At 40.2% G+C, this 26,264-nt stretch overlaps 4 protein-coding genes across 5 annotated transcripts; 2 read left to right on the forward strand and 2 right to left on the reverse strand.

The window, feature by feature from the left end:
* Positions 1-351: 351 nt before the first annotated feature.
* LOC140304640 (uncharacterized) lies at positions 352-7,186 on the forward strand. Its single transcript, XM_072383362.1, has 6 exons — positions 352-512; positions 599-744; positions 847-908; positions 1,000-1,113; positions 6,345-6,443; positions 6,924-7,186. Exons 1-6 carry the CDS (start codon positions 396-398, stop codon positions 7,109-7,111), a joined length of 726 nt encoding a protein of 241 aa, XP_072239463.1. The 5' UTR covers positions 352-395; the 3' UTR covers positions 7,112-7,186.
* Positions 7,187-11,676: 4,490 nt separating this feature from the next.
* Positions 11,677-16,616, reverse strand: chic2 (cysteine-rich hydrophobic domain 2). Its single transcript, XM_072383364.1, has 6 exons — positions 16,297-16,616; positions 15,181-15,235; positions 13,267-13,422; positions 13,123-13,179; positions 12,979-13,038; positions 11,677-12,198 (listed from the first exon to the last, which is right to left on the reverse strand). The coding sequence occupies exons 1-6, from the start codon at positions 16,425-16,427 to the stop codon at positions 12,148-12,150; spliced, it is 510 nt and encodes a 169-aa protein (XP_072239465.1). The 5' UTR covers positions 16,428-16,616; the 3' UTR covers positions 11,677-12,147.
* A 1,298-nt stretch (positions 16,617-17,914) lies between these two features.
* Positions 17,915-19,743, forward strand: rhbdd2 (rhomboid domain containing 2). Its single transcript, XM_072383851.1, has one exon. The coding sequence runs from the start codon at positions 18,185-18,187 to the stop codon at positions 19,172-19,174; it is 990 nt and encodes a 329-aa protein (XP_072239952.1). The 5' UTR covers positions 17,915-18,184; the 3' UTR covers positions 19,175-19,743.
* Positions 19,744-19,967: 224 nt separating this feature from the next.
* Positions 19,968-24,190, reverse strand: LOC140304633 (OCIA domain-containing protein 1). Of its 2 annotated transcripts, none has more exons than XM_072383348.1 (8): positions 23,995-24,190; positions 21,941-22,025; positions 21,551-21,604; positions 21,407-21,454; positions 21,034-21,163; positions 20,705-20,877; positions 20,263-20,424; positions 19,968-20,142 (listed from the first exon to the last, which is right to left on the reverse strand). In XM_072383348.1, exons 1-8 carry the CDS (start codon positions 24,046-24,048, stop codon positions 20,105-20,107), a joined length of 744 nt encoding a protein of 247 aa, XP_072239449.1. In that variant the 5' UTR covers positions 24,049-24,190; the 3' UTR covers positions 19,968-20,104. The 2 variants fall into 2 exon arrangements, with proteins under 2 accessions (XP_072239449.1, XP_072239450.1); XM_072383349.1 differs by having other exon boundaries at positions 20,705-20,871; positions 23,995-24,189.
* Positions 24,191-26,264: the final 2,074 nt, after the last annotated feature.

Genomic DNA, 26,264 nt, shown 5'->3' on the forward strand with positions numbered 1-26,264 from the left:
GTTACATTGTCACCAAAGTAAAGATGTAAAGATTCACTTTGTTTAACAGTATTGAATTATATTTCGATGTGTGATTATACTTCATGATGTGTAAGGATGCAGAGAGAAATGGATGCTGGTCCATGTTGAGCCAGACTTGACCTTTTTACTCCAGTTTCAAAATTTGAAAATGTTATCCACCTAAAAGAAGTGGGAGACGGGCTCATGCCAGTGTCAGGAGGATGTGGGATAATTTTTTTGTCTTATATATATTTTTTTTTTAAATTCTCCGTGAGCATTGCAACACCAAAGTAAACAACCAAAGTCAAGGTCTGTCAGCTCATGTGGGTTGAACCGTGTTGCTCTAAAGCACCAACCGTGAACCCCGGGTATACGCAATCAGCAGGCGAGCCACCATGGAGTTTGTTCCCGTCGCTCTTGCTGTGTTCAGTCTTCTGTCTCTTGGACAGACTGCTCCTGTGACCAATTGTGAAAGTCTAACCCAACGTCTTGAAGTCCAAGGAAGGGATCAGGTAAGACATTCTTCACTCATTGTTTTTTTTAAGACAATCATCGATATGACGTCTCATTGGACTGAGAAACACACCATCTATTTCAGCTGCTTGGAAAATGGACGTACATAGCAGAGAGCACAGATCTGCCCGGATCCAAAATACTGACAAAGATGTTTGCAGAAACCAGCTGGTGGAACATCACTGCTGCTGACCAGATAAATGTCCTCACGAGCTTTCAGAGTGTTAAAATGTAATTTCAAACCAACAGTTCTTAAAGTTATTTCTTAACCTATGGATGCTAACTGATGGATAAAAGAAGTAAAAGACCAGTTCTTCTTTTTTCTTGTTGAAGGATGGGCCTTTGCTTCAGTCTTACATCCAACATGAGTCTGGAAAGCAACACTCTTCAGATGGGTGAGAGACCATTGCTGACCATTTAACTACACTAACAGATTTGAACTTTTTGTCTTTTGAATATATTGTGTATGTATACATGTATCTCCAGAGAAACCCTTCCAATCCATTGCTGCTCTGCTGAATACTGGCTGTCCTGACTGCATGGTTTTGTACTCAAACTACACTCTTGGAAGAAACTCCTACTACGGTCTACAGCTCCTAAGTAAGAACAAACTAACCAAGACTGCTCACACAAATTAAAGAAAATCCTTATTCCTTTTCATCTAGGTCAGTAACGTGATTACCTGTCAAATCAAAAAAGCCCCTTGGCAGATATTAGGCTACCTTGCTGTGTTTTGGCAGCAGTGGAAAGTAATTTAGTTTGGAAATACTAATACTACTCAGCTCGGTGTTCAATTCAATTCAATTCAATTTTATTTATATAGCGCCAGATTACAACAATTGTCATCTCAAGGCACTTAAGTAATATAGTTCAATTCAAGCCAATTGGAATTCAATTCATTGTAATCATAATCCAATTAATTCATATAGAGCCAATTCAAAAAATTAATATCCTAGCTAAGGAAACCAACAGATTGCACCGAAATGTGTCTTCAGTCCAATCTCCCGTCCTGAGCGTGCCTGTGGCAACTGTGGAAAGGAACGACTCCCTTTTAACAGGAAGAAACCTCTGGCAGAACCAGACTCAGGAAGGGTGGCCATCCGCCTCGACCAGCTGGGGTTTGAGAAGACAGAAAAGAGGGAAAAGAGGGGGGAAAAACACCATAACGCCATTCAAAGGATATCTGTTGGAACAGGGAAACATAGGTTAATAACCACAATAATGTCACATGTACATAAAATCAATTTTGAAATTAAACAGGGGGAAAAAGAGAGCAAAGTGAGGAAAGGTGTGACAGATGAGGTCCCCCAGCAGTCTAAGCCTATAGCAGCTTAACTATGGGATGTTTCAGGATTACCTGAGCCATCCCTAACTATAAGCTTTATCGAAAAGGAAAGTTTTAAGCCTAATCTTAAAAGTGGAAAGGGTGTCTGCTTCCCGGACATTTACTGGCAGCTTATTCCACAAGAGAGGGGCCTGATAACTGAAGGCTCTGCCTCCCATTCTACTTTTAGAAACTCTGGGAACAACAAGTAAACCTGCAGTTTTGGAGTGAAGTGCTCTGTTAGGAAAATATCTTACAATTAAATCTTTAAGATATGATGGAGCTCGGTCATTAAGAACTTTATATGTGAGAAGAAGAATCTTAAATTCTATTCTGAATTTAACAGGGAGCCAATGAAGAGAAGCTAAAACTGGAGAAACATGATCTCTCCTGTTAGTTCTCATCAGAACTCTGGCTGCAGCATTTTGGATCAGCTGGAGGCTTTTCAGAGAATATGTGGGACAGCCCAATAATAAGGAATTACAGTAGTCCAATCTTGAAGTAACAAATGCATGAACTAGTTTCTCTGCATCACCTTGAGACAGGATGTTCCTGATTTTAGCAATATTACGAAGGTGAAAGAAGGCAGTCCTAGAAACCAGTTTTATATGTGCGTCAAATGATAAATTCTGGTCAAAAATAACTCCAAGGTTCCTCACTGTAGAACTAGAAGCCAAGGAAATACCATCTAGAGTAACTATATAACTAGACAATTTCTCCCTGAAGCGCTCAGGTCCAAAGAGAACAACTTCAGTTTTGTCTGAATTTAAAAGCAGACAGTTCTGAGTCATCCAGGTCTTTATGTCTTTAAGACAGGCTTGTAGCCTGACCAACCTGTAGGTTTCATCTGGTTTCATAGATAAGTACAGCTGAGTATCATCAGCATAACAATGGAAATTTATGCCATGCTGTCTGATAATGTTACCTAATGGAAGCATGTATAAAGTAAAAAGAATCGGTCCAAGCACAGAACCCTGAGGAACTCCATGACTTACTCCAACGTGTGAGGAAGATTCTTCATTTACAAGAACAAACTGGAATCTATCAGATAAATATGACTTAAACCAGCCTAATGCAGTTCCTTTAATCCCAATAACATGTTCAAGTCTCTGTAACAGAATGCTGTGATCGATCGTATCAAATGCAGCACTGAGATCCAACAGGACAAGCACAGAAACAAGTCCGCTATCAGAAGCTAACAGGAGATCATTGGTAACTTTCACCAGTGCCGTTTCTGTGCTATGATGCACTCTGAATCCTGACTGAAACTCTTCAAACAGATTATTTCTATGTAAATGATCACAAAGTTGAACTGCAACTATTTTTTCAAGAACTTTGGACAAAAAAGGGAGATTGGATATAGGTCGATAATTAGCCAACACTTCTGAATCAAGAGTAGGTTTTTTAAGTAAAGGTTTAATTACAGCAACCTTAAAAGTCTGAGGTACATATCCTATCAACAAAGACCGATTGATCAAATCCAATATGGAAGTGTCAATTAAGGGGAAAACCTCCTTGAACAGTCTGGTTGGGATTGGGTCTAACATACAAGTTGATGGTTTAGAAGAGACTATTGCTGTTGTTAGCTCAGAAAGATCAACTGGACAGAAGCTGTCTAAATACAATTCAGGTTCGAAAGATACTTCTAAAGCTGCTCTACTTGATGATACATCAGTGATAATAATGGGAAGGATTCCATTAATCTTCTCTCTGATAGAAACAATTTTATTGATGAAGAATCTCATGAAATCATCACTGCTGAGAGTTAAAGGAATACATGGCTCAACAGAGCTCGGACTCTTTGTCAGCCTGGCAACAGTGCTGAAAAGAAACCTGGGATTATTCTTATTCTCTTCTATCAATAATGAATAATAAGCAGTTCTAGCTTTACGAAGTGCTTTCTTATACGTTATTAAACTATCTTTCCAGACTAATTGAGACTCTTCTAAATTAGAGGAACGCCACTGTCTCTCCAGCTTTCTTGCAGTCTGCTTTAACGCACGCAGCTGTGAATTATACCAAGGAGCCAACCTCTTCTGACTGATTACCTTCCTTTTCAGAGGGGCAACATTGTCCAGTGTTGTACGCATTGAAGCTGTAGTGCTGTCAACAAGAGAGTCAAGTTCTACTGGAGTAAAATTTAGGTAGCCATCCTGTGTCATATCAGCACATGGCAGTGAAGAAAAGGATGATGAAATCAACTCTTTAAATCTGGTTACAGCATTCTCTGACAGACACCTTCTATATGTAGAATTCTTCTCAGAAGCCGTATAGTCAAATAATGTAAATTCAAAAGTTATTAAAAAATGGTCAGACAAGACAGGGTTATGAGGGAACACTGTTAACTGTTCACTCTCAATGCCATAAGTCAGCACAAGGTCAAGGGTATGATTAAGGCAGTGAGTAGGTCTGTGAACACTTTGAGAAAATCCAATAGAGTCTAATATAGAATTAAAGTTAATATTTAGGCTGTCATTTTCAACATCTACATGAATATTAAAGTCACCCACTACAATGACTTTATCTGTACTCAGCACTAACTGGGATAAAAACTCTGAGAATTCAGAGAGAAACTCAGAATAAGGGCCAGGTGGACGATACACAACAACAAACACAAGAGGTTTTTGTGATTTCCACTTTGGGTGGGAAAAACTGAGAATCAGAGATTCAAAAGAGCTAAAACTAATCTTGGGTCTAGGACTGATTAGTAACCCTGATCTGAAGATAGCTGCCACTCCTCCTCCTCTACCTGTGGTTCTAGGAACGTGAACATTTAAATAGTCAGAGGGAGTTGATTCATTACTGCTAACATGATCCTCCTGCTGCAGCCAGGTTTCTGTAAGACAAAATATATCAATATGATGATCACAAATCAAATCATGCACTAACAGAGACTTCAAAGGGAGAGATCTAATATTCAGCAAACCACATTTAATAGTTTGATGTTTTTGTTCAGTTAAAGTTTTTGTTTTAAATTTTTTTTGCACAAGAGGATTTGCTCCTTTTGTGTTTTTTGATTGAGGGGGGGGGCAGCATCAGGTGGGAAGCCGCAGAGAAGTGTGTAAGACTACAACTCTGCATCCTGAGGTATTGAGGTATTCAAATTTTTGTTTTTGCTCGACTTTATGCTTCTTCTCTGCTAAAGTTATTTTCTATTTGGTTAAACTGAGCTGAGAATAACAAAAAAATTTAAAATTTAACTAGCGGCTCCAAAGCCTTTTGGACTTGACTCAGAACTTCAACCAACAACACATGTGATATGATGCTGTGCCATTTCTTATGTTCTTAGAACCAAGCCAAAATCCAGAATTAGTGTGAAAAAATAAGTACACCCCATGATTATCTTGTAAAGCCACCTTAAACATCAATAACTCGAAGTATTTTTCTATGATGTCGTCAGTCTCACATCATTGTGTCAGAATTTTGGCTAACTGTTCTTTACAACAACTGAGTTCATTGTAGTTTGCAGGCATTAGTTCATACACAGATCTCTTAAAGTCTCGCTACAGAGTTACAATCAGGTTGAGGTCTGGACTTTGGCTGGACCATTGCAACACCTTGATTATTTTCTTTTTCAGAAATTCAGGCATAGTTCTGTGCAACTTTGCTTGGTGTCCTGTTGCATGAACCAATCACAGCCGAGCTTCATCTGGCAGACAGATGGCCTCACATTTAACTCTAGAATACTTTGGTATACAGAGGAGTTCATGGTTGATTAAATGACTGCAAAGTTTCCAGGTTTGGTGGCTGCAAAACAAGCCCAGATCATCATGCCTCCACCACAGGGCTGGACAACTGGTATGAGGTGTTTGTGCTGATATGCTGTGTTTGGTTTCCACCAAAAGTGATACGTACATTATGACCAGTCATCTCCACTTTGGTCTCATCTGTCCAAAGGACATTGTACCAGAAGTCTTGTGGGTTGCTTAGATGCAACGTTGCAAACCTAAACTGTGCTGCCATATATTTTCTTTTAGAGAGAATAGACTTTCTTACCACAACTCTTCCAATCATGCCATACTTGTTCGGTCTTTTTCTAATTGTACTGTTGGGAACCTTAATATTTAAAATGCTAACTGAGGCCCGTCGAGTCTGAGATGTATCTCTTGGGTTTTTTGCAGTTTCTCTGAACACTGCACAGTCTGACTTTGGGCTGAACTTGCCAGGACGTCCACTCCTGGGAGGAATGACAACTTGTGAATAATCCTTCTCGCTGTTAAATGATGAACTCCAAATGTTTTTAAAAGTGGCTTTATAACCCCTCCCAGATTGGTGGGCAGCAACAATTATTGGGCCGCAACAACACACCTGAATGCTCCAGGCCAGCAAAGTGCCAAAACTTCTTTTAGAGAGGTGCTCACACATACTGATGATCAACTAAGTCAAAACGTGGACAGATCAACATCACCGTCCCAATTGCTATGCCTCCAGCATCAGTAAGGTCTTTGTATTTTCAGCACTTAAATCACCCGTAGGTCCCTGCATGAGTCCTTGTTTTGCCTTTCAGGTCGGAGACCCAAGGTGTCTGCTGCTGAACTGGAAGAGTTTTCTAAGCAGTTGGAGTGTCTGAACTTACCATCAGCTACCGTCCTTGATCCAGAAAAAGGTACAAGCTCTTAATCAGGTTGCAAGGCTAAAAAAATCCCATTCCTTTAGGTTGTACAGTAAATATGCAGTTTTCTCTTTTTCTCATGATGTGAAATGTTTATGACATGTTTTTAATGTGTGTATGTAAAGGAGATATACCTGAAGTTTTACAGTGAGGAAGCCAGTGAGGACAGTGTTTTTTCGTTTGAGCAGCAGCTGCACAAATAGTTTGAGTTTATGCTGTTGTTTGGAGCAAAGAAAGCAAATTACATTTTGAATATAGAATATCAATATAACAAATCATATCAATTTTACACAAGCATCAAAAAGGTAAAGCTTTTCACACACTTCCTAAAACGTACCTGTGATAACACTGAAACAAAGTCCGTTATCGATGCTTATTCCATCCTCTTTTCCTAAAAAACACAATAGTTCATGGGGTCATGCTTCACTGTTATTCCAATCAAAAAGACAGAACACTCAGTTCTCCATTTCTCAGGTTTTTGCCCGGATCCATCTCTTTCCCAAGAAGGAACTACTTTTGATCTAACCAGTAGCTTCAACAGCATTGACTCTGACGATTTGAACCAAATGGACAAGATGTTCAGAAGTGGAAAAGGCGTCATGATGCTTGTCGACACACTCAACACCTTCTTCGGCAGTACAGCAAAAGTGATGAAAAACTAATAATGCCACGTAAGAAATCCCATGAGCGTCTGCAAAGACTGTTGCACTAAAATAAAGATGCACGATGTAAAAGAAGCAATATGTTGTACTTCTGTTTTATGTCATGTCGATGGCCTAATTAACTTAATTTCATCATCATCTAACATTTTTGTTTCATTATGAAGGCACCAGGGAAAGACAGCAATTCTTGATAAATTAGGTCAGACAGTTTGTTATTGTTTTGAAAATGTGCTGTTCGAATATATATTTACAGGCAGTGCCTGTGCACGTATAGATCTAAGCTTTGAATCCCCTCGTGGGCAGATTAACCTTTTTAGGGCAGAACGAGACAAGCTTTACAACAGAAACAGTTCACTTATAAATTGAAATGACCTGCTAGGAGTTTGTGGTGCAGACTTTATAGATTTATCTAATAGCTGTGGCCATCACATAGAGTTCTCTTTGCATTTTGTAAGGGCAATGACTACAGTTGGTTTTTAGTTTTAAGGCAGTATTTATATGAAATGCATCCTGCAAGTAGAGAATTTGCATCATCACTTAAGTAAAGAAAAGAAAAAGTCCATTTGTCAAACTGTTATTGCAAAGACACGTTTCCCTGTGTAAGGCGGGAAGGTTTCAGCTAGATACTAAGAATGATGACAAATCCAAGTAAACATCTAAAGCGTTTAGTTAACAATAATATTAACAATATGTACAGATTTCAATGGCACTAGTATGTGACCCTGGCCTCATTCGACAAGGGCTCCCCCTCCCGAAGAAACACAGTTTAGACCCTTTTTAAAACAATAAAGTGTGTGTGTGTGTGTGTGTGTGTGTGTGTGTGTGTGTGTGTGTGCGTGTGCGTGTGCGTGTGACTGTTCTGTTTCTGGCTCATATGACACACAGGCACAGCTGCCGGCTGAAACTGGTCCTCTACTGAAACTCTCTAAAACTTCTCCAAAGTAAGGATGTGGTTTAGTTCGTGGAACAGCACTAAATCATTTTCCCCATATTCACAAAACACAATGTCATTGATGATCGCTTATTTCTGAGGCCCTGCATTATCTGCTACCTGTCCCATGTACCAGGATTTCCGTAGAAATTTTCGTAGAAATCCTGGTACAACCCCATCCTGTAAATATTTTCTCAATGCTTTGCAACAAAATCAAATCAAGCTGTGTGTGTCTGTCTGTGTGTTTTTATCAGAACTAGTTTAGTAGCACTCACGTGCTGGAATAATAAATATTTTGTAAAGTTATTGCAGAAAATAATGGTTTGACGTTGGGCTCAGTTACCTGGTTTCTATTTGAAAAGTTGCCAAAAAGAAACTGAAACAGACACAATTCCACAGGCTGTGTAGCGCCACCATATGGCAGCAGTGCAGGCAACGACGCAAGAGACTATAATTAAGTAAAATAAGTACTTAAAGATCAAGAAGTAAGAAAAAACAACAATTGCAGTGGGCATCTACATGAAGAAAACAGAGAAATTTACTTGAATCTCCGGGAATAACTGGGAAATGATACATCTGGGAAAACTTTGTTTGTTGGCCCAGACTAACCGCTGAGTCACGTCTCTTTAAACTTTGCGATTCCACAAAGTTGTTTTGTTCTCTTTCTCCATATTAGGCAGGCTGCTCTGTTATATTGTTTATGAACTGCAAAACTAAAGAACCGAATTTAAATATCCATATAAATCACATATATAAAAAAAAAAACAAACAAACAAAAAAAACCCCTCTTGGCTGAATATTCAATGAATGACCGGCTTGTTTAATACCATTCTGGTTGTTTACATATTGACAGATCTGCCGAATCAGAAAAGTTTTCCCTTAATTTGTTGTCTTTGGCTCAGTTAAGAAGTGTCACTTCCCCCGCTGCTGCATATGAGGTGTGGTGTATTTGCTCGGCAGTCGGGTCACTCGAATTAGCAGAGAAAACATCAGGCCACAGACAGGGGAGAGGCACACAGTGTTGGGTCCCTTTGCTGACCTTTCATCGGTGTTATAGAACATGCAGCTGTTTCACATTCAAAGACAGCAGTCCCTGTCTTGTACTGAATGGTGTGTTTGGTACATCTGAGTCCGGAAAGAATCTTAGTTCTGGTCTGAGAAAAACACTGAACAGATGGTGTTAAAGGTGGAAGAGTCAGAGTCTGGGGGAAAAAAAAAAGGTGATACTTCAAACGACTGCAAAGAAGTAAGGGACACTAATCTAATGATTATTTTGTGTGTTCAGCGTAGTTTTTATTTCATACAAGAGAACATTTAGACATACGAGTTTGGATAATTCTTGCAACCGTGGACTGTGTTTGATGTGGCCTGTTGGGAGGTGCATTTTGTTAACAAAAAATTCAACGTTGTCACCTGCCCTCATACTCAAGTACAGAACTCCCCGGTAAGGAATTTAAAAAAAACAAACAGCATTTAAGCTTCTGTGGCGAACAGCAAACCTAAAAGTCTTTGGTACACAACAGTGATTCAAAGTCTTTTGACACCTTTTACTAATGAGAAGAAAAGCAGAACAGTCAAACTAAAAAGGATACAGCGGCACAAAGGAGGCTGCCCATAACCTTGTTTATTGATAGTTTATTATTGTACATACATCTGCTCGTGACTCATCTACACATTTCTCTCCCTCACACACACACACACACACACACACACACACACTTGCACATACAGAACACTCAAAAAAAAAAAAAGATTCATTTTCTGTACAGGATTTAATCACAGTCAGATTTTAGAAGAGCGTTCTGCACACATCGTGCACAGACACACGCAAACATACCACAAGTAAATGCACACGGCCTCATGCTGTGGTCCACACAGAGCAGAGCCCCATCCGATACGTAGAAAAGTGACAGAGGAACCAAAAGGCAAATCAGCGTCAATGGAGTGACGTTGGGTCTTTTAACGCACAAACTAACACTACATCTGTCTGTGTGGGTCCGTGTGCTTCCATCGCTGTCTGAACAGACGCGTGGGAAAGAGTGGCGCTGACTTTTCTGCACCAAACGCATCCTTTTTTCCAACTATTCAAACAATGTGTGATTTGTGAATTCCACTCGACACCCTGGTGTAACTTTGGAACATACCTGGCGGTGAGGTTTCTGCAACGCTACATTTTGTCGTCTATCTCCCCTGAGTGCCACCCACGCAATCACCTGAGCCGAGTGACCCGAAACAAGATGGCTTTTTTTAAAATTCTTAACTCGCATAACCTAAAAAGTCTCCGTATTTGGATGTTCGGACACAGGCGTGCAGACAGAGTAGGAAGAAACTGAACGTAGACCTTACTCCACAAAGGCGTCTCTGTTCCTTTAAAATGTTAAATGTATCAAATCAAAATGACACATTTACAACGTGGAAGCAGCCTTTAAAACAAAACAAATAAAAAAAAAAAACACCTAATCCTGATCATGAAGCAAGGCTATTGGCTAGGAAACTTCAATGACAACTCTTTTCACTCCATGAATTAGCCTGATATCTTTTAACTCTGTGTCCAGCTTGTTCTGTTGTCGGTCCGCAGACTGCTGATGGAGAAGCCTCCATCTTCAGAAGCTCCGTGCTGCTTGTTCACCAGCGAGCTGCTAACTGCTCTGTTCTCTGGTTCTTCACTCAGCAGCTAGTCTGTTAACGAGCGTTTTACTGTTAAAGCAGCTTTCCTGTCAGACTAAAAGAAGGAAAAGTTGGCAACAGGCCTGAGCAGAAAAAGCGGTCGTTGACACTGATTTGTGCAACTTTGCACCCAGAGCTCCTGCTGTCGGAGTCTGGTTCTGGGCTAACTTTTGTAATCCTGCGTCGTGGTACAGAGACCACTTCATTCTCTTAGAGAACCCAAAGCCGTGCGCATAAAGAGAAAATGGGTTTCTCCTGACGAACGTCCTCACTCATGAGTGATCCGAGGTCAGCAGTTAAACGAGGCGGGCCGTGTAAAGGAGTGAAGGACGTAGTAATTGTGTGCTTCAGGTTGACACGTGACCGCAGCTGAAAACTAAACAATCATGGAATTTCTTTTTAAAAAAGAAGTTATGGCAAAGAAATATCCCAAAGAACCCCTGCTTTACAGACTAAAGAGAGTTTGTCTTCATGTACGATTTGTCTGTTCTTTTCTTTTTCATTTGTTTCTCTGTGTGACGCCCACACAAACACACACCGTACTGCAAACAAAAACAGTCTCTTTCACCAAGACGGTAAAAAAAAATCTGGATTATTAAAAATAATAATAATAATTTCTCTCTTCGTGTGGCTGTCTTCTCAACTTGGTTGCTCCACCGCAGCTCAAAATGCTTTCCAGGCAGCCAGTCCATCACCTGGACCCCCATAAGGTGAAGTGTGTGGCACAAACAGCCATTCACACACAGGAGAGTGCAGTCAGAGCCTTCGATTGTCACTGTTTGCTGGCTGGAGAGCGACATCAGAGTTCAGCCGTTCTGGCCACAGGCCCGGCGTGCTGCGGTAGGACGAGTCGGTCCGCTACAATGTTGATTTGGATGAAGGCTCCTTTGTTCCATCTCGTGTTGCTTCCGCGGCCTCTTGTACGGATCCAGAGCACCATTCCAACTGTTCAGAAAGCACTGGGGTGTATTTTTTTTTGCAGGTGAAGTCGACAGGATGTGATATATGAAAGTGTTTGTTTTATCATGGTCTGTCTGTGCCATGTGCTTAGGTCACGGAACATAAAGGTGACAATATATTCCAGTTGTTTCTCACACATAACTCAGTGGGAGTGTCCAGTCTTACGTGTTCGTTCCTAAATCCATAACACTGCCCACGGCTGCTTCTCCCCTTACATCCCATGAACTGGTGCAAGACAGCAGCAGGTTCATGGCGCACCAGTCGACATCGAATCCACTCCAAAAACACTGCGTGGGACATTTCAGTTTGTAAACAAAGATGTATATAAGGTCTGTGTGAGGGCAAGAGTCAAAGAAAAAAGAGGGAGGACCAATGTAAACACCAACATTGGAATATTTCAAGGGGAGCGGTTACTCAGCCACCAGGATTCTGCGACAGAGCCGAGCAGCAGCGAAGTCTGAGCTCAGCTGCGGTCGGGCTAATCCGGTCTGAAGATGGGGATCTTAGGTAAGAATTCTATTAGGATTACCTGCAAGTGGGAAAAGAAACAGACTCTTAGTGTGAAGTCAGGGAATAGTGTTTCAATGCTACATGGTGCAGGACACACTTTCAAGTGGTGCAGATTGTTCCAACAATGGCCACCGTGGGCAAAGCTGTAAATCAGATTTTTCCCTTTTGATTTCAATGTACGTTTAGTTTCCTTATTAAAAAGACAATGAAATGACCAAAAACAAGTTATCACTTTATTTTAAACATAAAAGGAATAAAAAACAAAGTTAAACTTTTATGTTCCTTCTGGGATTAATTGATTTAGAATCGAATTTAATTTCACGTTGGGCTTATTTGGCTCACTTTTTACAAACTTCAATGCCTCAATTTCCAGGATTATGACCGCTGCCTCGTCCTAAAACAGACAGAGAAGTCTGACAGTGTAACTATGGTCAGACTTCTCGTTCTGGCAGATAAAAGATGCCTCTTTCATCAAGCTGTGGTCGAAGTCAAGGAGAAAATGAGATTTTAAACCACAAAAGAAAAACATACACACACGTTTCATCTTTTTGTAGCCATCTATATGGTTCAGTATCAGCTGTGCTTTATAAAGAAACTGGACTTATTTACTTGATTAGTTAATAAAAATCAATTTATTTCATACTTTTAACACGTAATACCACCTATGTTGTGTGTCAGTGAATGTGAGAGGAAACACTGAATTATTAACCACATTATATACAGCATAATGTATAAGAACTAATTTGGTTGTTTGTTTGAGGTTCCAACACAACATACAGAGCTCACGACTTATACTTACATATTCCATCATGTTGTTGGATTCGCACTTTCTTTTGCTAAGTTTCCAATGTAAACACAGCTGCAAAGAGAGGGCGATAACGATCAGGCAAACGCTGAGTTAATCTCAACAAGGTTCACAATCAATCACTGCATATCCGCTCACCTTGTGGTAAAGTCTACCGTTTTCCCACTCCAAAAGCTTCTCTATCGATCTTCTCGTCTGGAAGGCAAAAACTTATGTCAGTTTCTATTGTTATTGAACCAGTATTCAGTCTGGGACGCAGGACAGTGTGCTGGGTTTTCTCACTCTTTTGCTGAGGCAGATGACGGGCCACAAGCTGAATCCCAAAGTGCAGCAGCAGCAGAGGCAGCCGCACAGGAGCCAGCGCACGTTCACCGGGAGCGTCTTCCTCAGGCAGCTGTTCACACGGTTGATACTGGCTTTGAATTCCTCTGGTGCCACCTGAAGGAAGCCCACAGTCTTACAACTCCAACACAGTTTCAGCTTTAACTTCACATTTATGTGGTTTTCTTTTGTGTTCTTTACAGAGAAAAAAGAAAATGCAACAGGTGTCACAAAAAATTAACTGGTGAAAAGCGAATGTGACGTGTGTGTTTCTGCACGTGTGTGCTGTGTAGGAGGCTTCAGCTCTCATTAGACTAAACTGGATGTGCCACGTACTGTTTAGTGGCTGAAATAAGCATTTTTCATTTTCAAATATGTATTTATCAAGCTAGTATAAAAATGTCACAAACGGTACAGATACTGAACTCAGACAGGATATAAACAGAATGTTTGGTGATTTTCTGAGAAGTAAAGCTATGTTATTGCAAACCAACCCAGAAACAGACAACTCACAGCATTCCCAATCACTCCCCCTGGCCACCAGTCAGCGTTTTACTAAACCAAGTCAGAGTCGATATAGTTTGGAGAGTCTTTTTAAAAATCCTCCTGTGGACTTGATCTTTTTGTAGATGATGAAAAGAAATAAGAAACCGACTTAGGGCTTCTCAAATGCAACACAGGACAGCATTTGGCTATGCTGGAAGCAAGCTATAGCAACAAACTAGCTTGTTATTTGTTAAACCTGCCATAAACAGGAGACATGCCAGAGATAGCAATTACATTGTTATAAAAATACCTCAGAGAAGGCGCAGCAGATAAAAAATGTGTGTGTGTGTGTGTGTGTGGCAAGGACAGAGAGTGCCTGCAATACAAGACATCCGGAAAGAATTTCTTCATCGTGGTTCTTGTACAATGTTTTCTGTAAACCACTTAAACTCAAGACCCGTCAACACAGACCACAGTCTCGATACGGTGTTACAGTTTGTCCACGATCGGCTGACAAACTTTGGCTAACTGTGGTCAGATTAACCTGCCGTGACTATTTCATGATGAACGTACTTACAAAGAACTTTTCCAGTCTAGTTGAGCACTCAAAGCACTTTTACAACACATGCCACACACACCCACATTCACACACACACACGTACAGCACGGCTCAGTCTATCAAGCGTTTCAGGCTGCACGGCGCTCTTTTCTCTGTTACACACATTCACACACCAATGATTGCATCAGAGGAAATGTGAGGTGAAGTGTCTTGCTCAAGGACACTTGAACAAGCGGAGTCGAAGAAGAATGGAATCGAAGCAGCTACAGATGCTCCAACAGCCATGGGATCAATACATTATCCTCAGTCTATCCACCTGTGACAACGTGAGAAATGTGACTTTTGCTAAATTCTACGATTACAATACACCTCCTTTTCTAATTTCATAAAAAGTAGCAGAATGTAAAAATAAACTGTTTATTCAATTAGGAGTGAGCATGAAGGGGAATTTCAATCTGAAACTTTTCAAATCTTTACTGAGGAAAGCCTGCAAGTGCACAAATGCATTGGGAAGTGCTGAGAGATGAGCCAAGAGTAAAGCCGGAAGACAGGATGACATGCAGGGGTTTTCTCCTATCGTGTGCCAGATAAAGTTAGAGAAAGTGCTTATTTTCAAGCTTTCGGAGGTTGGCGGCCTAACGATCAAACAACATATTAGGCCCTCGTGTCTCCTGGGCCTCTGAGGAGTTTTTATAGAAATCCCACAGGTTTCACTCTCCAAATAAAAGTAGCTACAGCAGTGTCTATGCATTAAAAATCGCATCTTATTTTCAAGCAGACATAGCTCATTTTGTATCTGTTCATTTGCTCTGTAGAGGAACAAAACTCACCTTTCCTGTAAGTGCTGAAGGAAATTCGGACTCAAATTTGTTACTAAGTCCAAACCTGTGGGGTAAAAAGAAACAAAACATTTCACTCCATTGAATCACAGATACAACTGCAAACCCCACCAGCATTCAAGACATATTATTGTTGCTTAGAGTTAATATCCATCAGTACAGACATTTCTGAGATGTACAATTGCATCAGATGGCCTCAACACAGTCCTGTTAGACACATCTGTAACTACAACGCAGCCAGAATTATGAAGAAATCAAATCGAATCAGGAAAGAGATTAATTTGAACTGCTAGCACCCATCTACACAGGGAACCAAATAATAACATTTTCTGAGACAATGAATTCATTTCATTTAAATGCTGCATTCAAAAATAAACAAATAAAAATCAAATCAGTCCTTGGCAGACACTTGGATTTTACAACACCCTGATCTGGCACCTTCTTGAATTGCATGAATAGAGGTAGCAGCCTTTCCAGAACCCTATATTATGTTGCCACTCTCAAATCATTCCTCCTATGACAGTCACTACTGCATTTTGAATACCAAAGTTAGTCGGTCCCCTCTGAACAGATGCTCTTTTTCATCGATCAATCAGTTATTAGAGACTTAATAATCGGAACAAAGTCTATGTTCAACTGAACGACGCGAGCCTAATAAACTCTTACTACAAAGTGTCAAATGCTTTCAGTTTCATTGCTTCATTTCCAAACAGTATCTGTCTTTAGCTTCTATACCACGCGCGTGCGCGCACCCACACACTCCTATGCGTGCGTTTGTGCGCGCGTGTGGGTTTGTAATGTAGTCTGGAATTAGTGCTTCCAGATACCTAGTGTCTTCCTACCTGGACTTGACAGTGGCAAAAATAACAACATTACGCATTACGTGGTAGATTCACAACAGGTCAGTTTGTATCCGGCCACTTTAAAGGGCCATTTGCTCGCTCACTTAGCCTAATGTTAAGTTAGCAGCTAGCTGACTTCGCTAGGTCACCAGGCGGCGGCTAAAACAGTTAGCAGCCGCTTTTCCACAGTGACCGCGGCTGCTACTCTTTCCTCGACAAAGACAAACTTCTCTCCATATCCCCACAAGCCCCCCCGTGTGCTTACACAGTGACGTGGCCGGACCCTCTCACCACCACCGGATCCGGAGCGTATTTGAGTAGCTGTTCTTCCGCGGCCCTGTCTTCGTCCTCTTCTTCCTCCTCCTCTTCGTAGATCTCATCAAAGTCCTCCATCATCGCACGACTCGGTCTCGCGCTTCCCGGCAGAGACACCGGGAGAGACACGATGCCGTTGAACAGTCAAACCTTACCGAGAAAAATAAGACAGACAAACAGACAGAATGGAGCGGATGACCACAAGAAAAAAAAGACCAGCTAGTTCACATCATCCTACAAGCGCCGAAACAAAACATCAACATCCGCCGCAGTAACCGTACGACACCGGAAGGGGGACAGACGCACTTACGTGCTCTATTTTTTAATAAAATCTTTTTTACAATTTTTTATTATTAATAATATTTCATTTATAATTAAACATATATATTATCAAATATTATAATGCAATGATAAAAAGATCTGTTCTCTAAAACTAAAGCTTCTTCACAGTTTTATTTGTCAGCATCTTGTTTGTTTGTCGTAAATCTGTTGTCATTTTCATCTATATAGTGCTCATTTTTGGCCCTTAATGCATTTGCAAATAAAAGGAGATGGTAATAGCTCATAATAATCGTAGGCTTGATTGACAAAAATCTAAATTAATAAAAACCTACTGTATGGCCTAATCTGAGTGGTAATGAAAATATACTGATCCAAGTGGAGATAAGAGTTTTAAAGTAAAGTCAGTTTGTGAAGAAAATAAAAGATGTCATCTAATTTTTGATGAGTTCAAAAGTAACTGTTGAAATATTGCACCTTAAAATAGAAGCAGTTAAAAAACGTTTTATATCCATTACTATACTTTCTGTCCCCAAAACTCGGATTAAATTATCAAATATTCCTTACAGACCTTTGTTTTTTTTAAAAAAATTTGATCGTTGTTGGTGTATTTTGAAGGGGTTGTAAAATTGAAAGCAATCCTTAATTATTCATTTGCACAATATTTATTTACAAATGTAACCTTGGGTAAATATATTTAATTTGTCTAATATTAAAAACAACAAACGATGTTCCTCTTACTACCAAATCAAGGCTTTTATGTCACCTACTTCAGGGAGTGTTTGTAGTATTTAAAATAAAAAAAAACTATTTGTCCACGTGCAGTTTAATATAAAAAAAGGACTGAATTACTGAGGAGTTCAATCAATACACGATGTTCTCTAATATTCACAAATCAACTACTTTAACTTAATTACAAGCAGTGGTAAAGGAAGAAACAAGTGAAAAGGACGAGAAGAAGAACAAATGGATATACAATCTAACCTAATTTTAGCAAAAGTTTTGTCATATGAGCAGGATGTGAACCGTAGAAGAAGAAAAACGGATGTTTGGTAACACTTCCTTCAAAATAAAATAGCGTTGTTAGTGAAAGTCTTATTAAGCCTTCCTCTTAATCTTGCCGTGTATATATATATATATATGGATTTGACCGTTTCTGATTTAAATGGAGCATATATATGTATATACGAGTATTTGATACACTAGTATGAATAAATTCCAACCAATATTTCACAAGTCTCCGTCAAAAAGTGTTATTTTGAAACTTTTAACGGGAAGTTTCTTTTAACATCGAAAGCTAAATTTCCCGGTTCTGCTAAGGAAGTCAGTTCAACAATAGTTAAGAGTTATTATGTCATTATTACACTGTTGCCTATAAATCCTTTATGTTGCTCTTTAGAACTCCTTCAATCCGAGAGGCTAACAGTAGCTATCGGCTCAAAGCGGTCTGAAGATGGGAATACTTCCGGAAGTATGGACGCAGATGATTCAGTTTGGTAAAACTTATTAACCTTGTGTCCTACCTTGCAATCCCTGGACGTTACAAGTTGTTTCTCAAGATGATGTCGACTGAACACCTGAAGAAAATCTTTTTTGTTTTCAAAGACGTTACTCCTGTTCTCACGAGCGGGGTTGTTGGAGTGGCCCTACTGTCTTGTGTTGTGTTTGGTATCCACACATATTTTAACTTCACTCAAGGCATCCTGAGCATAGGTGCGAATGTTTTTCAAAATGGACATATCCACAGGCTCTTTCTGTATCCCTTCTACCACCAGACTTTGGCTCAGCTTCTCCTGAACATCACAGCCGTGCTGTTTTTGTGTGGCAGTGTGGAGAAAGGTGTTGGCACGGTGCGCTTCGTGTTCCTGTTCCTCCTGCTGTCCTCCGCAACAGGCTTGTTTTACAGTTTCTTGGATGTCTTGCAGGATGTCGGCATGCAGAGTCGCGCCGAGGGTTTGCTTCCTGTGACTCTGGCCTGTGTGGCTCTGACGACCTTGCACACAAAGACGACCAAAGCTTTTCTGTGTGGAGTCAGCTTCCCTACCATTGTCCTCCCTTGGGTACTCCTCATAATCTGCACTGCCCTCATCCCTCACAGCGTGCTGCCCTGCAATGTCATTGGGATCCTGTTTGGTTGGATGTGTGGGAAAGGATGGTTCTCCCTTGTCGAAGTGTCTGAGGCCAGGGCTGGAGTTCTGGAGAAGATGATGCCATTCAGGTTGTTGAGGAGCATCAGTGGTGGCATGTTTATCCCTGCCTCTGCAGAAGAGAGGAGGAAGACCCTGCTTCCACAAATAAATCCCACACCTGGGTCTTACCCAGTCCAAGCTTATGCTCCAGTTTCCAGCGTTAACACTGCTGATACCACCGCCGTGACATATGAAGGCTGGCCAAACGTGAGCAGCTCTTTGTCCAGTTACACACCACCTCACAATCTACACGGGCATCTCTCAGCTCATAACTTTGGCCACACTCACGGACATTTTACAGAGCAGAGTTTTAGCCACAGCTGCAACCACAGTCACAGTCACAGTCACGGCCAGCAATAGTAGCTGTGGTCATTTGTTGGATAACCTTCCAGACTTCTCTATATTACTGTTATGAAACACCTGTGGGCTTTTGTAGTGTCTTATCATATGAATTTTGCCATATTTAAAGTGAAGGAATATTTGGTTACTTTCGTAATGAGGATTTTTTTTTCTAAGTGTCATAGTGTTATGGCTGCCTTTTATACACTGAAAAATTCTACCTTTTTTAAAAAATTGTATTTGTACTGTAGTAAAAGACAAGTAAGTCCAGTTAATTCATAAATCCAGTTGGATCGTATGCCCCTAAAACACAGACTTTTGATATTTTTCATTCCACAATATCAGTAAGTTCAGCTGTTGTCAAGTAAATAGTTCTTCAGTTTTGCTTATGTCATGGTATCAAAAGGGTTAACACAAACAGCAAGAAAACTATCTTGAATGCTTAAATCTGTGTTCTTAGTGGGGTAAAATTTTGCTTAAATGTTGTTTTCTAGTTTGCTGACTTTAGTGTTGTGATTTCCATTAAAATGAAGATTTTTACCTTCTTAACACGTCTATGAGTTTGTTAAATGCCATATAAGACAAAACATGAGTAGAATTATCAGGGCTCATTTGCGCATTCATCAATTCATGTATAATTAAAGGTAAACAAAACTAAGCCATTTTAAGGCAGAGTGATTACTTCATGGATTAAAGATTTAAATTTTTATTTTTTTTTATAAATAGATCACTGAGGTTTTACTGGGTTTAATCAATGCCATGAGGAAAGTTTAGGAGGGATTGTACATTCAAATTAGTGTCTAAGCAACAACACTTCAGTTATCAAGCAGTTTGGTTTTATTCACATGGATAGAATCTCACACAGCTACATGAAAAGCAGTCACTGAGACCCCTTTGTTCCACGTCATCAGTGACACCAGAGCACACATCACGTCTTCAATTAATAAGGACTCATTCTTCCCACGCATCTCCGTAGACGTTCTTCTTAACTGCAACATAAGAAAGAGTGGAAATAAAAGTCTTTTACAGATTTCATTTAAAAAACAATGAATTAACTTGAATATTTCCCTCTTTACTTTTCCTCAACCATCTCCGCAGCAGCAGCTTACCGTCTTTCTTGGGCCTTTCTGGCTCTCTCTGCGGTGTTGCTTTGATCATTGTGTCGGCCTTCTGAATGAGCGTAACCTCGTAGTTCTCCCTGTTTTTCAGCCTAAGGTCTTCATAGAGGGTGCCCTTCCTTTTGGGCTCCTCGTCATCCATATATGACTGGGCTGACGATGGCAGAGACAGGAGATTATTCGGTATGGCTCAGAATAGGTTAAAAAAATATATCTCTCAGCTGTTACTATCATTTAGGCCAATAGCTAAATCTCGATCTTCACCTCACGCCCACTTGAAAGCCTTAGAACTTGTATAGCCCGTGCTTATATCACTCCAATTGTCATTTAAAAAACACACAGATAATATTAGTGTCCTATGGTTCAGTTAAAGTGAGTGGTGACCTACTGTCGAGAGCTGTAGTCACTGTGAGTACATGTCTCTATGTGGTACCTGGGGCACTGAAGTCATCTGTCCTGCCCATTTGGATCGGCGACTCAGGATTATAGCCAAATCCATCATCTTTGCTGTTGCTGGACATGGAGCTCCGGCCTTTTTCGGACTGGAACATGGAGTCAAACGACTGGGCGTTTGGGTCACTAAGCTCTGACTGGGCAGCACTGGAACTAGGAGGGGAAAGCAAGCAAACAAACAGCATATGGCTAAAGGGACTGTGGCTGACAGAGACAATCATCCAAAGGTTTGCCAAACAAACACAGTGTGTAACAACAGGCCAGTACACACAGAAAACTGAACCGATTTCTGGTGTGTGCGCGACTCACTAATGCGGAGGCATTCCTGCCCTCTGTCTGAGAAATTCTCCCAGAGGGGAGTTCTCCAGCCTCTTGAACTTCTCCTGACATGTCTTCATGTATGACAATTTCCCAGCCAGGTAACCACAGAAACCAGCAACTGTAGGGTCAAATGGATTCAAAAATGACTTTTCAATACAGAGTGTTCAGAAAAAAACAAAAAACAACTCAACTTACTTTGAACTAATACTGCCAAAAGGTCCTGCACTAACTCCAACTCATAAAATATGCTATAAGGTTTTACCAAACTGGTGTGAGACAGATAAAACATTTGTAAAATGTTCTAGAGGCTGCAGTTTAAAATATATATATATATTTCTCAGATATAAAATCATGAACTTACAGGCCACTTTAGGTAGAGATCCAAACCTTGGAGATGCGGACAGAGCCCCTAAAAATTGAAACAGATATGTATCCGTTTAAAGCTCAAAAACTGTCAAAATTCAAGCTACAAATAGGTTGTTGATTGCTCAACAATAGATGTTACCTCTGGCAACAAGGGCTTGAGTTATAGCCATGGTGACCATGGAGAAGGGCACCGCTGTGAAGAAAGCAAACCATTATAAGACTGCAACTTATTCTTTAGAATTTACAGAATCTTTTAGTGGCCATGAGTGGACAAGACACAACTTGCTTGGACATTTAAGCTATTTTGTTTGCATCTTTTAGTTTATTTTTGCGCAGGAAGTAAGAATAAATACAAAGAGTCAACACAACCGAGCTTCACTTGTCACAAAAATAGTCATTTGTTTGCTTAATGTTGTAAAACTTGGCCTCGAAGTGCTAAATTTCTTTGTCTATTGCCACTAAGGGACTGTATGTTTTGGATTGAACTTAGTATTCACCTTGACCCGTGTGTGCGAGACAAAAAACTTACATCTGTAAAAGAAGCTCTCCTGGTTGCACTCTCTCAACACCCCCTTCTCTTCCTCTGTGGGGACGTAGTCCGCACCCATTGGCATCTGCAGATAACACATAAACAGTTATCTACTGGAGTGAAAAGTCTTGAAAGCTGTAGTGTGTAGGATTTAAAGTGGATCTATTAGTAGAGATGCTATAAAATATTAAAAGCCATATTTTCATCTGTGTACAATTATGTAAAAATACAAAACTATTGTTTTTTTTACTTGTCACTCCCACATGTTTGTACAGTAGCACATAAAAGATAAATCAAACGCTGGCTTTTGAGAGGCCAATTTGACTTTTTTGACAATATCTGATTAGCAAATATCAATCAAGCACAATAAATTTATACAACAGAACACAATGCAGATAAAAAGCGCCTTAAAGTAATCCAGCAACGGTGCCATCCAGTAGATCAGCTCAGATTCAATTGTTTATACTGTTGCTAAGGAAACACATCGCTGGAGACTTAATAAACAATGATCCTCACAACGTTCCTTCATCAAGATACATCTATATAAAATAATACCATATTGGCTCCGAGACTATGGAACGAGACTAAGAACGAGATCGCGAATACAAGCGGCCGAAATGGGTTTCCTCCGCAGGGTGTCTGGGCTCTCCCTTAGAGATAGGGTGAGAAGCTCAGTCATCCGGGAGGGGCTCGGAGTAGAACCGCTGCTTCTCCGCATTGAGAGGAGTCAGATGAGGTGGCTCGGGCATCTGGTTAGGATGCCTCCTGGATGCCTCCCTGGGGAGGTGTTCCGGGCACGTCCCACTGGGAGGAGACCCCGGGGGAGACCCAGGACACGTTGGAGAGACTATGTCTCTCGGCTGGCCTGGGAACGCCTCGGGGTCCCCCCGGAAGAGCTGGAGGAAGTGGCCGGGGAAAGGAACATCTGGGTTTCTCTGCTCAAGCTGCTGCCCCTGCGACCCGACCCCCGGATAAGCGGCAGATGATGGATGGATGGATGGATGGATGGATATTGGCTCCAAGAATCCTGTAGTCTCAGGTTTTAGTTTTTAGCAGTCCTCGTCTCTGTACTCTGCTGGTTACAATCTGCAGCTTCAGATGTCACTAACTGCCACACACTGCTCCTCTGATCTTCAAAAGCTGATGTGAAAGTTGTGTTAACGTCACATAAACTCTGAGATATCAGAAAATGCCTACTTAGTATGCAGACTTGTCACACATAATACAAAAAGGGCTTTATATGGAGTTCATATATAAAAACCATCACCCCAATTTATTTATTCATCTTTTGAGAGTACATTTTAATACTGCTTCTCATTCACTGCAGTGCTACATTTATTGGTTTTTAGTCTACTCGATCAGATGCTGACTTCAAGATTTTCCTTCTCAGAATTATTCCTTAAATCACCTGTATCTTTATCAATTCCACTTATGAAATCTCATGCATTCAAATACATAATCTTTGCCTCAAATGATACTTTTCTACTTGCTCGCTCTTTCGCAAAGGTGACAATTCTACTAAACGTTTATAGTTGGCCACAGTGGCCATCATAATAAGTGGTGGTGGGGTACTGGCCAGCATTACAATTTAAAATGTTCCTCATGTTTTCTCCCCACAGTTATTTTCACGAGGTGGACCATTATTTGGCTACATAATTGGGTTCCGAGGGTTAAACTACGATAACTGACGGCTGAATTTAATCTAGGTGCCATGAACGTGTTCAGTTTTCCCCCATAACATTCACGCTATCATCAGAGAGGGTTCACTTAACTTGATTTAATTTATATAACGTTGATTCACAACAAAAACGTGTGCTCGGAGCTTTATATATAATGAAGAAACTCAAGAACTGGCTGAAATATGTAACTTTTCGTTAGTCAACTGGCACCAGATAACTTAACCAATGTAAACAGTCCCACCCTCAGACTGATAAGATTTTAAACAGAGGGTGTAGTGAGTCTTTTTGTATCTGGGCTTCATCCAAAGTCAACGCTGGCTAACGTTAGCTAACACGTTAGCACCTCAGATTAAGCACATTTATCGAGGTGTTTACCTGTGCTGCTTGGCGCTGCTGCTCCTCCGAGAAACTTGTACCGGTAGACGACATGTTAACGGCAATGCCAGTGCTCACTGAGGTTTAAAAGCATGTAGATTATAAAAGTGTTTGCCACTCGACAGACTGACTTATTTAATGTTTGGTACAATGTCATTGCTTCTGCTACACTTGTATAACCCGGAAGTAGAAACAAAACACACATTTGTGTGCTACTTAACTCTAAAGGATGTGTTCTCGTCATTATTATTGCCCAGAAGTGAACAGTCACGGAGAACAATTTGAGCCAAACTATTCTTATGAAATGATGATACAGTCCTGTTTGATCCGCGTACAAGAGCTTAACGGCTTATTTTATTTTGAAAATTAAAAGCTTGTGAATCACTTCCTCCCTACTGTTTGCCTTTCACTGATATATACAATATTATTCACATAGTCACTGGTGTAAAAACAACTAAACCAAATCATACCATTCATAACAATGGACTCATTGGCTTTCTGACATTAAGTTTGTTGTTCAACAGTATATGACATGTGTAAAAGAAAGTTCACACTTTTTAATTTATAAAGTTTTATGCATTGAGGACATGATAAGAAAAAAGAGATTAAAAAGTCCCTACCAGATCTTAAAATGAGGAAATACAATCTATAAAAACATTACAATGATGAGCAATAACATATAACATTTTACACTGTGTCATTATTTATCTAACTAATAAAACTAAGCCAAAATAGGGAAGAAGGATGCGTTTGGAGAACAACATTTGGCAGAAATGATGTAGTCTATTCAGGCTCTCTCCTCTTTACAATGTTGCTTCAGTTTGTTTAAGTCTGTGGGAAATAATTCACAGGCCCCACCATAGTATTTCAACCAGGTTGAGGTCTAGACTTTGACCAGACCTTTGCAAACCCTGGATTCTTTTATTTTTCAGCAATTCTGTTGTGGCTATTGGTGGCGTGTGATTGTTGTCCTGTTACATAACCCATTTACGACCAAGCTTGGTTGTTGGAGAAAATGGCTTCACATTTGGTTATGGAATACTTTAGCAAACAGAATCGTTCATGGTTGATTAAATGACTGCAAGGTGTCCTGGTCATGTGGTTGCAAACAAAACAAAACAAAACAAAAAAAGTCCAAATCATCACCCTTCCACCACTGTGGTTGACAGTTGTTATGAGATTTTTGTGCTAACATGCTGTGTTTGGTTTTCACCAAACACGGTGAGATGCATTTCGACCAGACATCTGGTCTGTCCAAAAGACATTGTTCCAGAAGTCTTGGTGTCCGTTCAAATGCAACTTTGCAAACCTATTTGCGCCGTCATGTTCTTTTTAGAGAGAAGAGACTTTCCCATTGTTGCACTTTCCAAACAAGCCATACTTGTTCAGCCTTATTCTAATTGTACTGTCATGAACTTTAACATTTGGCATGCTAACTGAAGCCTGTAGAGTCTGAGCTGCAGCTCTCGGCGTATTCTACAGTTTTTCTGAGCATTGTAAGGTCTGACCTTTTGGTAAACTTGCTGGAAGTCTACCCCTGGGAGGATTGGCAATTGTCTTGAATGTTTTCCAGTTGTAAATAATATTTCTCTCTATAGAATGATGGACTACAAATAGCTTTAAAAATGGTCTTATAACCCTTCCCAGACTGAAGAGCAGCATCAATTGTCTAATTTGCAGACCTACAGAATATATCTTCCTATTGTCTTTCTTCTTTCATTAATTAGACAGAAAACTGTCACCACTTATCCAGTGTTTGTGCAAAATTTATTCTACTTTTCCCTGTTGCTGTCTACATGCATTAATGTTGGGTACTGAAAAAAACAGATAAAAATGCACTTAACTGAGAAGGCCAAACATTGCATACAACCATCAGAAATGTAAACTTCCAAAGATGCAGGATATTCTTTGAATATGTTAGATACCTGCCACACTTATCCAGCATAATGAATCATTGAATGTGTTGACATTGTTTTGACATGACATGTGACGGCCAGAGAGTAAAATTCTATTTTTCTATTTCTATTTTAACCACAAGGCAAGAGTCAAGAAAGAAAATGTTTCTTAGGTCAGTTGTACGCGTTTGACACCAAGAGGTTGCAAAAAGTAGATGCTGTAGTAGCACTGCATGGAGCCTAGGTGGTGCTGTTGCACCTACAAACTGTCTGCTAATGACAACAGAGGATTTCTGTGTGTACTGACATTTAAGTTAAAAAAAAAACGGTAAGACTAGGTTTTTCCTGTGCAGCTCTGTAAAGTGAAAGGCAGAG

The sequence above is a fragment of the Leuresthes tenuis genome, unplaced genomic scaffold, assembly GCF_036924035.1.
Source record: "Leuresthes tenuis unplaced genomic scaffold, fLeuTen1.0.hap1 SCAF_4, whole genome shotgun sequence".
Classification (NCBI taxonomy): domain Eukaryota; kingdom Metazoa; phylum Chordata; class Actinopteri; order Atheriniformes; family Atherinopsidae; genus Leuresthes; species Leuresthes tenuis.

Coding starts and splice junctions, on each gene's coding strand:
- chic2 (XM_072383364.1), bottom strand. CDS start 16,427: ATGATGGAGGACTTTGATGAGATCTACGAAGAGGAGGAGGAAGAAGAG. Junction 13,423..15,180: donor CTTCAGCACTTACAGGAAAG/GTGAGTTTTGTT, acceptor GGCTTCCTTCAG/GTGGCACCAGAGGAATTCAA. Junction 13,180..13,266: donor TCATCTGCCTCAGCAAAAGA/GTGAGAAAACCC, acceptor TTTGCCTTCCAG/ACGAGAAGATCGATAGAGAA.
- LOC140304633 (XM_072383348.1), bottom strand. CDS start 24,048: ATGTCGTCTACCGGTACAAGTTTCTCGGAGGAGCAGCAGCGCCAAGCA. Junction 21,605..21,940: donor GGAGAGCTTCTTTTACAGAT/GTAAGTTTTTTG, acceptor CTTTCTTCACAG/CGGTGCCCTTCTCCATGGTC. Junction 20,878..21,033: donor GCAGGAATGCCTCCGCATTA/GTGAGTCGCGCA, acceptor TTCCCCTCCTAG/TTCCAGTGCTGCCCAGTCAG.
- rhbdd2 (XM_072383851.1), top strand. CDS start 18,185: ATGATGTCGACTGAACACCTGAAGAAAATCTTTTTTGTTTTCAAAGAC.
- LOC140304640 (XM_072383362.1), top strand. CDS start 396: ATGGAGTTTGTTCCCGTCGCTCTTGCTGTGTTCAGTCTTCTGTCTCTT. Junction 513..598: donor AAGTCCAAGGAAGGGATCAG/GTAAGACATTCT, acceptor CATCTATTTCAG/CTGCTTGGAAAATGGACGTA. Junction 909..999: donor AAGCAACACTCTTCAGATGG/GTGAGAGACCAT, acceptor ATGTATCTCCAG/AGAAACCCTTCCAATCCATT.